This window comes from Rutidosis leptorrhynchoides, chromosome 1 (genome assembly GCF_046630445.1).
Source record: "Rutidosis leptorrhynchoides isolate AG116_Rl617_1_P2 chromosome 1, CSIRO_AGI_Rlap_v1, whole genome shotgun sequence".
Lineage (NCBI taxonomy): Eukaryota > Viridiplantae > Streptophyta > Magnoliopsida > Asterales > Asteraceae > Rutidosis > Rutidosis leptorrhynchoides.
In genome coordinates this window covers 168,539,230-168,552,834 of record NC_092333.1, presented here as the reverse complement: position 1 = coordinate 168,552,834, position 13,605 = coordinate 168,539,230, and the positions used below count along the sequence as shown (strand labels likewise).

Sequence of the window (13,605 nt, the reverse complement as noted above, 5' to 3'; positions counted from 1 at the left end):
GCCTTGTTGTGTCCCGAATTGGTGCCAAATGAGAAACGAAAGATAGAAATGTATATTGACGGTTTATCGATCAATATAAAAGGAAATGTTACATCGTCCAAACCGAATACGATGCAGGAAGCCATGACAATGGCACACCAACTCATGGACCAGATCACAGAGAGTTCGATTAAGGCACCAATTATCGAAGTCAAGACAACTGAAGGAAAGAGGAAATGGGAAGACTATAAGGGCAAAAGTACTCACCTGAAGAAACAAGAAACTTTTAAAGGTAAACAAGATGGGGCAACTGCAAGTCCAAACTATAAGGGACCCCATCCGTTCTACAAAAGATGTTACACACATCATGCAGGTTATTGTCAAGTGGTCTGTGATAAGTGCAACAAGAAAGGACATGTGGCGAAAGATTGTTATGCCACCGTTTCTGAAGTAAAGACAAAACTGACCGATGTCAAGAAATGTTTTGGATGCGGGAAGTCTGGTCACTTTATAAATCAATGCCCTGATAAGGAGAAGAACAAAGAACCCGCACGTGGGAGGGCATTTAATGTTAGTGCCAGTAAAGCACGTGAGGATCCTAATCTTGTCACGGGTACGTTTACCGTTAATAATCAACTAGCTTCTATTATGTTTGATACGGGTGCTGATAGAAGTTATATGTGTAAAGACTTTAGTTTTAAACTAAAATGTGCATCATTACCTCTAGACGATAAATATACTATTGAATTAGCTAATGGTAAACTGATAAAAGCTGATAAAATTTGCCATGGTTGCGAAATGAATCTCGCTGGTGAAACCTTCAAAATTGATTTGATACCCGTAGAATTAGGAAGTTTTGACGTAATCGTTGGCATGGACTGGATGTCTAAAACAAGAGCGGAAGTTGTTTGCGCTGAGAAAGCAATCTGTATCCCTCGTAAGGATGAAACGTCATTAATGATTTATGGGGAGAAGAGCAACTCAAAGCTGAACTTTATCTGCTGTATGAAGGCCCAGAAACTTATAAGAAAAGGTTGTTATGCTATTCTGGCACATGTAAAGAAGATCGATACTGAAGAAAGAAGCATTAATGACATGCCGATTGTAAGAGAATATCCCGGAGTATTTCCAGAAGAATTACCGGGGCTACCTCCACACAGATGTGTAGAATTCCAGATTGATCTCATACCAGGAGCTGCACCTGTAGCCCGATCTCCATATAGACTTGCACCTTCAGAAATGCAAGAATTACAAGACCATTTGCAAGAATTATCGGACCGTGGATTTATTCGTCCTAGTTTTTCACCTTGGGGTGCTCCTATTCTGTTCGTCAAGAAAAAGGATGGATCTATGAGAATGTGCATAGATTACCGAGAATTAAACAAATTAACGATCAAGAATCGGTACCCATTACCGAGGATTGATGATTTGTTTGATCAATTGCAAGGATCAAGTGTTTATTCTAAGATTGATCTACGCTCCGGATATCATCAACTGAGAGTGAAGGAAGAAGATGTTCCTAAAACCACGTTCAGAACCCGTTACGGTCACTATGAGTTTCTAGTCAAGCCTTTTGGATTAACTAATGCTCCAGCAGTATTCATGGATCTAATGAATCGCATCTGTAGACCGTATTTAGACAAATTTGTCATTGTTTTTATCGACGACATTTTGATTTACTCGAAGAACAAGGAAGAACATGAGCAACACTTAAGACTGGTACTGGAGATACTCAAGAAAGAAGAATTGTACGCAAAATTTTCGAAGTGTGATTTCTGGTTACAAGAAGTACATTTTTTGGGCCATGTTGTTAGTAAACATGGAATTAAAGTTGACCCCGCCAAGATCGAAGCCATTAGTAAATGGGAAACCCCGAAGACTCCAACACAAATTCGCCAATTCTTAGGTCTTGCTGGTTACTACCGAAGATTCATTCAAGATTTCTCTAGAATCGCCAAACCCTTAACTGCATTGACTCAAAAGGGAAAGAAGTATGATTGGTCCACAGAACAGGAATCCTCATTCCAGTTATTAAAGAAGAAGTTAACGTCTGCACCCATTTTGTCATTACCAGAAGGAAATGATGATTTCGTGATCTATTGTGATGCTTCACGCCAAGGTTTAGGATGTGTATTAATGCAACGCACAAAAGTCATCGCATATGCCTCACGACAACTAAAAATTCATGAAAAGAACTATACGACGCACGATTTAGAACTTGGAGCAGTAGTTTTTGCACTCAAAATATGGAGACACTATCTATATGGCACCAAGTGTACAGTGTACACTGACCATAAGAGTCTTCAGCATATTTTTGATCAAAAACAACTCAATATGAGGCAACGTCGCTGGGTAGAGTTGTTAAACGATTACGATTGTGAAATCCGTTACCACCCCGGAAAGGCTAATGTTGTAGCTGATGCCCTAAGTTGAAAAGAAAGAGTAAAACCTCTTAGGGTCCGAGCTTTGAATATTACAATTCGTACTGATCTCACAAAGTAAATTCAAGCAGCACAGTTAGAGGCTTTAAAAGAAGAAAATGAAAAAGGCGAAATGAGCAGAGGGTTAGAAAAACAGCTTGAAGTAAAAGCCGATGGAACCCTGTATTTTGCTGATAGGATATGGGTACCAAAACATGGTAATCTAAGGCAACTAGTACTAGATGAAGCACACAAAACGAGGTACTCAATTCACCCAGGAAACGGGAAAATGTACCACGATCTCAAGAAGTTTTATTGGTGGCCTAATATGAAGACAGAAATTGCTACTTATGTAAGCAAATGTTTGACGTGTGCAAAGGTCAAAGCTGAGCACCAAAAGCCGTCAGGATTACTGCAACAACCAGAAATTCCGCAGTAAAAATGACTTTCCTACAGTAAAACACTAGTTGCTACAGTAAAAATTACTTTGCTATAGTAAAACACTATTTGATGTCAACGAACTAGCAAACAAAAACGGAAAAGGCGGCCATGCGATCGCATGGCAAAAACACTGAAAACTCATGCGATCGCATGAGCTACAGTAAATCGAAAAGTAATATAAATACGCAGTTTGTTCGACGAAATTTTTTCACATTTATCTCTCAATATTTAAATTTATATTATAATTTTAATTTTAAATTTAAGTTTAATAATAATAAGGTATATACGAGGGTGTTTTTAATTCGGGTTTCAAACCGCTTTAAGCTAAGGAAATATTGGGTATTATTCGGGGTATTGTTCTTGAATCCAAGGCCAACCATACAGTCGTCTACTATCATTACGTCTACGCAATTTGCCTACAATATTGAATCGCAATATTGAACTGTGAGTTATAGTCTCCCTTTTTAAATACTTTAAATATTTTTGGGCTGAAAATACATGCAATTTATTTTAAACGCGATAAGACACAAGTACATACTAAATTCTACACTGAGTTAAACCGGAAATCCCTTAGCTTTGGTAACTAGTAGCTGCCAGTACATAGGATATGGACTGGTGGGCGCGAATAATTGTATATGGATCCATAGGGCTTGACATCCCCGTCCGAGCTAGAGCGCTAGCCTTTTAACGGACGTATGTTATTTGAGTTTAAGACACGTTGGTTTTGCGTGTATTAAAACGAATCGGGTAATTATCACTATAGCGTTAAGTTTAGTTACCAGGGTGCTCTGTTACGTAGAATCTATTGATAAACTTTTGATGAAATCTTGTGGTCTATCTTTATACATGTTTATGACTCGAGCAATTAAACCTATAACTCACCAACATTCGTGTTGACTTTTTAGCATGTTTTATTCTCAGGTCCTTAGAATGCTTCCGCTGTGATGTGCTTGTTGCCTGCATGGAGTCTCTCATGCTTTGTACAAAGTTTATTGCATTCAAAATAAAACTGCGTTGTGTAATAAATAATTGGACTGTGATGTCAACCTGTAAATTAAAGACTTATGTATTTCGGGGTTTTGCTTATACCTAAGCACTCGCCCACATGTTTATAACTTTCTATGTTTAGAAAGTCACTTATTTTAATGAATGCAATATTTTATCAAAACGTATCATATAGAGGTCAAAACCTCACTGTGGAATCAATGATTAACGTGCCGCGTCAATAGCGATTTTGACGGGTCGTTACAGGCTGCAAACCCATTAATACTCCCATGAAACCTATTATGTGTGTTGCTTGTGTTCCAAGCACTAATGATAAACCTCTTGATAATATTACTGAATATCAAAAACTTGTTGGCAGATTAATCAATCTTACCCTCACTAGGCTTGATATCTCATTCTCCGTGCAGGTCCTAAGCCAATATATGCATTCTCCTTTACAATCACACTTTGACCTTGCATTCAGAGTTCTTAGATATCTAAAGGGGTCACCTGGTAAGGGTCTGCACTTTGAGAAAGACAATAGTTTTTCCCTTAAGGCTTATTGTGATGCTGATTGGGGTAAATGCAAACTAAATAGAAAATCTTTTACTGGTTACTTGGTTTATTTCTATAATTCATTAGTTTCTTGGAAAAGTAAAAAACAAGCTACAATATCTAGGTCCTTCACTGAATCTGAATATAGGGCCATGGCATCAACAGCTTTTGAAATTGTTTGGATCAAAAACTTGCTTCAGGATCTGTGTGTTAATATTGAGTTACCAGTTAAACTGTTTTGTGACAACTCATCTGCTTTACAAATTGCTGCTAACCATGTTTTCCATTGAAAAACCAAGCATTTTGAAACAGATGTTCATTTTATAAGACATAAGGTTACTAGTGGTTTAATCAAAACTATTAAAATTGACTCTGAAAACCAATTTGCTGACCTCTTGACTAAAGGCTTGGGTTCAAATCAACATTCCTTTTTAACTAATGGGTTGGGTTTAAAGGACATGTTCCAAACATAAGATTGAGGGGGATGTTAAAATGTCAATCTTAGTTAGGACCTTGTACATTTTTCTGTTACCTTATTCTTTGGTTCTAGGACTTTTCAGGTTAAAGTCTAGATGATTAAGGGCTAAAGGTGGTGTTTTGCATTAAGGGCTGTGGCTGATCAAGGCATCAATGTAAAGTCAAGGGGGCTTAGTGCATCTTGATGCAGTATTTATACACCCTAACTCTAGGGTTTTTGACACGCTCCAGTTGCAGGTTTTGTTACACAATTCACTCTGTCACTTTGATCGAGCTTTCTCTAAAACTTGTTATTGATTCTTCATTATTCTGTTTGTGAACGACAGTTCTGATTTGTCAATTTTGGAACTTTTAATTTTGGCAATTATAATCGTGTTCTCTGCACTTGTTATCTCCTTGAATATGAGGTGTTCTTTTGGCTTTTGTTTAAGTTCTGATTGTGTTTCGGTTAAGGATTGTTAAAATTACAATTCTTTACAGTGTCAAAATAAATTTAGATAGCTAGTAGCGATTCAAGAATGCTAAGTTCTGTTAAACGGAATAATATTTTAGCTTCGTGTCATCCGATGATATATAAGAGGTATGAATATTAATGGAGTTTAAAGGCGTTTAACATGAAAATGGATACAGTACAAATCATGATTCCCATTGGTCCAAGGTCATAAAGGCAATCCATGATTCTGTTTTTGATATCTATTACGTGAACGGGATGTGGAAAAATGTTGTGAAAATATACAATAAAGTGTTTAATCAGCAGCTCATTCCTCCTGACACGCTTAAAATGAAGATGGTGATGGTCGTTCAATTTTGTGATCCAGGTACAACCCGTTAAATCAGGATGTGGTGGTCGCTAATAGGCTTGTTGTTGGAATCTGGTTGATATTGATTTTCGCAATACTTCACTTCTCTCAAATCTCCAAGCCGACTTAAATGGTGAGCAAATTTTCCAGTATAAAGAATATTTAAGGTGGTTATTATCGGGAGATGGGGTGTTTTGTGTTCGTTCGCTTCGTAAACACATGGATCTGTCTTTTGTTACCTTCGATCCCGTTGGCTACATCTTGTAAGAGATTTCTTCCAGAAAATTAATATTTTCAATTGGAATTTCATTATTGATAGTCTTCCGCATAGATTTAATCTTTCGAGAAGGGGTTTGGATATCAAGTTTATCAGTTGTGTAAATTGCCATATAGGTTTGGAAAGTACTCATCATACATTCTTCTATTTCTCTTTTGCTATTGAAGTTTGACGTGCTACTTTGTGTGGATCAACTTGCAGTTTTTAGATTTCTCTTCTTGGGACGAGGTTCATACTTGGATCGAAGGTGGTAAAATGTCCAAGGATGAGAAGACTCGGAGTTTTGCTTTCGTGGTTGCGGTTCTTTGGTTAATTTAGTAATTTAGGATTTGTTCATTGTTTAATAACAAGTCGTTGAAGAAATGTCATATTTTTATAGCATTAGATTTTATTCGTTTGCATGGTTTAGATATTTTTTGAAATTTTTGACTTTTATGCTAATGCTATTCTACTTCCTTGCTTGCTAGAGAAATATTTTTTTGCTTAATATGAATTTCTCCGTAAAAAATGATAAGTTACAGCCATAATCTAGTGTCTTCTAGATGCCGTTAGATGTCTCCATTCTAGCCGCAATCTAGAAGATACTAGATATTCAAAGTTGCCAATTTTGACTATGGACATGGAAGAAGCAAAGTTGGAAACAATTACGGCTAGCCACTTGTTTGACAACTCATATTGAAGTATTCAAATTGGAAACAAATATGGCTAGCCACTTGTTTGACAACTCATATTGAAGTATTCAAATTGGAAACGATTACGGCTAGCCACCCTTTTCTGCGTTCACACCAATCTGCGTTCACACCTTCCACCTCCTCAAATTTTCCTTATAAATAGAGGTGTAAGCCTCATTTGTAAATCATTCAGAAAAGAGTAATCACAACCTAGTTAGTGTGTGTGAGATGTGTGTAATCCTAACCAAGAGTGAATACATCCCTAGAGAGTGGTGAGAATTCCTAGTATGTTAGTTTGAGAGTTTTTTTTAATTTGAGTTTTGTAATACTCGTGTAATCTATTCTTGTGAGTAATAGAGGTATTTTCTCTCAAATTTGTGTGTACCAACGTCCAGTCGATCCCTTCTTAATCACAACAAGTGGTATCAGAGCTTGGTTAGAGGCGTTGGTCGAGTGTTTGAGTTTTCTGAAGTTTTCAACCCCGTTTGTGTTGAAAAATTATTTGTAAGGTGATAATGTCCACGGAAGAGTCAGAATCATCTTTCGGAGCCATGATTATGCTCACTGCCACCAACTACACGCTGTGGAAACCTCGGATGGAAGATCTCCTCAGCTGTAAGGATTTTTTTGACCCTATTGAATTAAAGGGTACAAATCCTGATTCCGCCAAAGAGAAAGAGTGGAAGAAGTTAAACCGAAAAACTATTGGTCAAATCCGTCAATGGATTGATCATAGTGTCTTCCACCATGTTGCACAAGAGACAGACGCATATGTCCTCTGGAAAAAGTTGGAGGACATGTACCAGGCCAAGACTGCTCGGAATAAAGCCCTGTTGATGAGGCGTTTAGTCAACATGAAGCTTAAAAGTGGAACTTCAGTTGCCGAGCATACCAGTGAGTTCCAGAGCTTGGTCAACCAGTTATCGTCTGTAGAGATGCCGCTTGGCGATGAAGTTCAGGCGCTACTGCTACTTAGTTCTCTTCCCGATAGTTGGGAAATGCTGGTAGTAACACTCAGCAACTCAGCCCTGAATGGCAAACTTACCATGTCAATGGTTAAGGATGCCCTATTCAGTGAAGAGGCAAGGAGAAAGGACATGGGCACAGATCAGACCCATGCCTTTGTCACAGAGAATCGGGGGAGACAACAAATAAGTAGCAAAAATAAATGGAGAGGTAGAATTAAGAGCAGGGGCAGGTCCTCTGATAGCAGAAAATCGATATATAAATGCCATCATTATGGATTAGAGGGGCATATGAAGAAGAACTGCTACAGATTGAAAGAAGAACAAGGTCAGAGCAGTTCACAATCAAAGAATAAAGGTGGAGAAACATTAGTTACTATCACTGGTGATGTAACTTATTGTTCAACCCATGATAAGGCATGCCTTCACGTCTCACGAGGAGAAGACACGAAATGGGTGGTAGATACTGCAGCATCCTACCACGTGACTCCATACAAGGAATACTTCACAACATACAAAGTTGGTGACTTTGGAGCAGTGAAAATGGGAAATTCCAGTTCCGCTGAGATTGTAGGAATTGGTGATGTCACGATAAATACAAGTTCCGGGAGCACAATCCCTCTCTGAAAGATGTCCGCCATGTGCCAGATCTTCGGCTGAATCTACTTTCTGGAGTAGCTCTTGACAAACAGGGCTATCATAGTCATTTCAGTAGAGGCACATGGAAATTGTCAAGAGGCGCTATGATAGTCGCTCGAGGACACATTTGTGGCACACTATACAAAACACATGTGAAGATTTGTACAGACGGCCTTAATGTTGCAGAAAAAGAGGCGTCACAAAATTTATGGCACCAGAGACTCGGTCACATGAGTGAAAAAGGGTTGTCTACCCTAATAAAGAAAGAGCTTATCAATGTAGACAAGGACACTTCACTAAATCCTTGCAATCATTGTCTGTTTGGTAAGCAACATAGAGTCTCGTTTAATTCCTCCTCAACGAGAAGATCAGAGTTACTCAGTCTGGTGCACTCTGATGTTTGCGGTCCCTTGGAGGTTGAATCAATTGGCGGCAACCGATACTTTCTAACATTTATCGATGATGCTTCTCGAAAGGTGTGGGTATATTTCTTGCGGACGAAGGACCAAGTTTTCGATTACTTCAAACAGTTCCATGTCATGGTAGAACATGAGACCGGAAAGAAGTTAAAGTGTCTTCGATCCGACAACGGCAGTGAATACTCTTCCAGGCAGTTCGATGCCTATTGCAGATCATATGGCATCCGACATGAGAAGACAGTTCCACGTACCCCTCAACACAATGGTATAGCAGAAAGAATGAACTGAACAATCATTGAACGTGTTCGGAGCATGCTCAGTATGGCTAAGCTGCCAAAGCCATTCTGGGGAGAAGCAGTCAGAGCCGCATGTTACTTGATCAATCGATCTCCATCAGTACCACTGAATTTTGAAGTTCCGGAGAAACTTTGGTCTGTAAAGGATCCATCATACTCTCACTTAAGAGTATTTGGATGTTTGGCGTACGCACATGTATCCAAGGAGCTCAGGCAGAAGCTGGATGTAAAGACTACTCCATGCATATTCATAGGCTATGGAGATGAAGAATTTGGATACAGATTATGGGATCCAAAGGAGAAAAAGGTGATCAGAAGTAGGGACGTGGTGTTCCATGAAAGCCAGACAATAGAAGATATTGAGAAACCCACAATATCTCAGAAACAAATGTTGTCACTCAGGTGCCAGAGGTAACAACAGAATCATTTATGAGAAATGAACATGCAGTGCAAGATGAAATACCGGAAGTAGAAGATAATGAGGAAAATGACGGTGCTGAGCAGGGGGAGCCACAACCCCATCTGCCAGACGTTCCAGGACCATCACAAGGCGAAGATGATGGTGGATCTCCTCAGTATATTCCAGAAGTTTGAAGATCTGAACGAGGTCGGATTCCATCGAGTAGATATCCAGAATCCGAGTACCTTCTACTTATTGAAGATGGAGAACCAGAGAGTTTTCATGAAGCAATATCTCATAAGGACAAAGAAAAATGGTTGCTCGCAATGCAGGATGAGATGGATTCTCTGCAGAAAAATCAGACTTATGAGATCGTAGAACTTCCACAAGGGAAGAAGGCACTGAAAAACAAATGGGTGTTCAAGCTGAAAAAGGATGGCAGTGGAAAAGTGGTGAAATACAAAGCACGACTTGTAGTCAAAGGATTCCAACAGAAGAAAGGGATTGATTTTGACGAGATATTTTCACCAGTAGTCAAGATGACTTCAATTAGAGTCATACTTGGATTGGTCGCAAGTATGAACTTGGAGCTTGAACAAATGGATGTAAAGACAGCTTTTCTTCATGGAGATTTACATGAAGAAATTTACATGGAGCAACCAGAAGGTTTTGAGGTTTCAGGAGATAATCTCTTATGCAAGCTGAAGAAAAGTTTGTACGATTTAAAGCAGGCACCTAGGCAGTGGTACAAGAAGTTTGACTCATGCATGGTGAGTCAAGGGTACAAGAAAACTGCAGCAGATGAGTGTGTCTACATTCAGAAGTTTTCTAGAAGGAGATTTCGTTGCTCTTCTACTATATGTAGACGATATTTTGATCGTATGGAAAGATGCAACGAAGATCAACCAGCTGAAGAAGGAACTCTCTAAGTCTTTTGACATGAAAGACTTAGGACAAGCTCAACAAATTTTGGGAATGCAGATTACCCGAGATAGGAAGAATAGAAGGTTATGGCTATCTCAGGAGAAGTATATTGAACGAGACCTTTCACGATTCAATATGAACAATGCCAAACCTGTTAGCATTCCATTAGCCAACCATTTCAAGTTAAGTAAGAGTTCTTGTTCCTCATCCAAGGAAGAGATTGGGGAGATGTCGTCAGTACCATATTCTTCGGCTGTTGGAAGTTTGATGTATGCGATGGTGTGTACGAGGCCCGATATTGCTCATGCAGTGGGAACAGTGAGTCGTTTTCTCTCTAACCCCAGAAAAGAGCATTGGAATGCGGTAAAGTGGATTCTCAGGTATCTTAAAGGTACAACGAAGATATGTCTTTGTTACGGGGGAGCTAGTCCAATCTTGGAAGGCTATACAGATGCAGATATGGCTGGAGATCCTGATAGTAGAAAATCTACTTCAGGATTCATTTACACTTTTGCAGGGGGAACTGTTTCATGGCAGTCAAGACTACAGAAGTGTGTTGCATTATCCACAACTGAAGCAGAGTATATTGCTGCCGCCGAAGCTGGAAAAGAAATGTTGTGGTTAAAGCGTTATCTCCAAGAATTTGGAATCAAGCAAAAGGAGTACAAGGTATATTGTGACAGTCAGAGTGCTCTAGATTTGAGCAAGAACTCCATGTACCATTCCCGTACAAAACATATTGATATTCGCTATCATTGGATACGCGAGGTAATTGATCGACAACTGCTGAGACTAGTGAAGATCCATACAAAGGAGAATCCTGCGGATATGTTGACAAAGGTGGTGACTCGAGAGAAGCTAATGTTATGCAGAGACATAACCGGGATGTGGTTTCCCTGTATACGGCTGGAGGGGAGAATTGATAAGTTCCAGCTGTAATCTAGTGTCTTCTAGTTGCCGTTAGATGTCTCCATTCTAGCCGCAATCTAGAAGATACTAGATATTCAAAGTTGCCAATTTTGACTATGGACATGGAAGAAGTAAAGTTGGAAACAATTACGGCTAGCCACTTGTTTGACAACTCATATTGAAGTATTCAAATTGGAAACAATTACGGCTAGCCACTTGTTTGACAACTCATATTGAAGTATTCAAATTGGAAACGATTACGGCTAGCCACCCTTTTCTGCGTTCACACCAATCTGCGTTCACACCTTCCACCTCCTCATATTTTCCTTATAAATAGATGTGTAAGCCTCATTTGTAAATCATTCAGAAAAGAGTAATCACAACCTAGTTAGTGTGTGTGAGATGTGTGTAATCCTAACCAAGAATGAATACATCCCTAGAGAGTGGTGAGAATTCCTAGTGTGTTAGTTTGAGAGTTTTTTTTTTATTTGAGTTTTGTAATACTCGTGTAATCTATTCTTGTGAGTAATAGAGGTATTTTCTCTCAAATTTGTGTGTACCAACGTCCAGTCGATCCCCTCTTAATCACAACAAAAAAAAAAAAAAAAAAAAGAGAGAAGGAATTACAACGTAACAATATCCCTTTGTTGTTTCATTATCCGGCTCATTTTGCATTTCATTCAAGTAGCTGCATCTTATTGATTCCTTGCTCTTTCATCGTTGTAGAAGTCAAGAGCAAAGGTCTACAGTGGACTATGATCACAACCTAACAGTTAACAACCGCATACTTTGTATTAGTCATGTAACTTTAATATTAATATTAATATTATACTCTTATAGGTGGGGCTAAATCACTCTAGCATCAAATGTAACTTTTGTTCCATTATCCATAAAAATGCACCTTTATGAATTTAATTAATATATATAGAAAATTCTTTTTCATAATATATAAGAAGCGAAATTTAGATATAGATATCCAATTTTAAAATTGAAACTTAATTAACCAACCAAAATTTAATATTTACTATTGTTAATTAAAAAAGTTTTGATTAATAGTATTAAATTGAATTGAATAGTAGACGTATATATCTTACTAGTGAAATGACCATTTGAACCACGAATTTGTTTAAACAAAACAGTTTAATTATATGTTTTAGGTATTAAGTAAATGTAAATATTAAAGTCATTTAATTCAATGACGCGTGAAATCACGAATTCCGACTAATAATAAATCTATATAGGAAAAACATGTAATTAAGCTCACAAATTTATAATTAGTTGCGATGCGAGAAGAAAAAACTCACAAATTTATAAAATTAGTATACAAATTTACGTGTGTTTCATTATAGTTAATGTTTAATGTATATATTTATATTTATATTTATATTTAGCTTTTATTTAGGATAGATTGGTATTTCTTTTTATAAAAGATTTCACATTATTTTTTTAATTAAATTAATATAAAATAATGACATTGTCAAAGATGTTTTAAAAGTTTTCTTTTTTATTTTAATTATTTTTATGCTTATAAAATATTTAATTATGACATTATCATTTTTGAGATTTAATAGAAATTAAGATAGATTATAGATTATAAATATCTAAAGATAAGGTGTATATGTCCTTATGATATATTTTTTTCTAATCATTTGAATCTAATAATTATCTATATTTATAATTTATAATATATTATAACTAACTAATATGGAGTATAAAATTTAATATGAAAAATATTCTTTATTTAACATTTATTTTAATTTTTTATCCTATATATAAAATATATATTTACATATATATTGGAAGATACACTATACATACATAAATTTTATAGGTCATGTATAAGTACGAGTTTGAGTCCTATGAATAATATGAAGTAATAACTTTACAATAATAAAATGTTCTTTACAGTCAATGAATAATATTATTTTATGCAATACTTACTATTATAATGAGAATTGTCGATATATTCAATACTTTATTTTGCTCGTGTATACACGAGTTAAATAATATATCAAGCAATTATAACATTTAATTTCATATATAAATTGATATCTATCTATAGTTTCTATTAAAATGATAAAAATATGATGTCATTATTAGGCTAATTTCTTTTCTTTTTTTTAAAAGCCAAACTTTTATTAAAAAATAAAATAAAGAGATACATACAGGTAGCCTTAAAGGCCTCATTTACAACCTATCGAAATCACTAAACATGAAAAGAAACGAGAAAACGCTATACAAATGCGAATAAGAAACTCGAGGGGTGCCAAAGTAGGAAAAAATGCTCATACTCAAAAAAGCCCACATGACTAGAATACAACTTGAGGATTCAAGCCGGGTATAGAAAGAAATTGCAGTGCCGAAACATCGACGACAAAGCAAGATTAAAACCACCCACTTAGATTCATAGCCATATAGACAATTAAGGATATGAGCAAAAACCTACATT

The 13,605-nt window shown here is 36.9% G+C and overlaps 1 protein-coding gene across 1 annotated transcript; it reads left to right on the top strand.

Annotated features, from left to right (window-relative positions):
- Positions 1-4,114: 4,114 nt before the first annotated feature.
- LOC139891375 (uncharacterized mitochondrial protein AtMg00810-like) lies at positions 4,115-4,669 on the top strand. The gene has a single exon (XM_071874342.1). It carries the CDS (start codon positions 4,115-4,117, stop codon positions 4,667-4,669), a length of 555 nt encoding a protein of 184 aa, XP_071730443.1.
- The last annotated feature ends 8,936 nt before the right edge of the window (positions 4,670-13,605 follow it).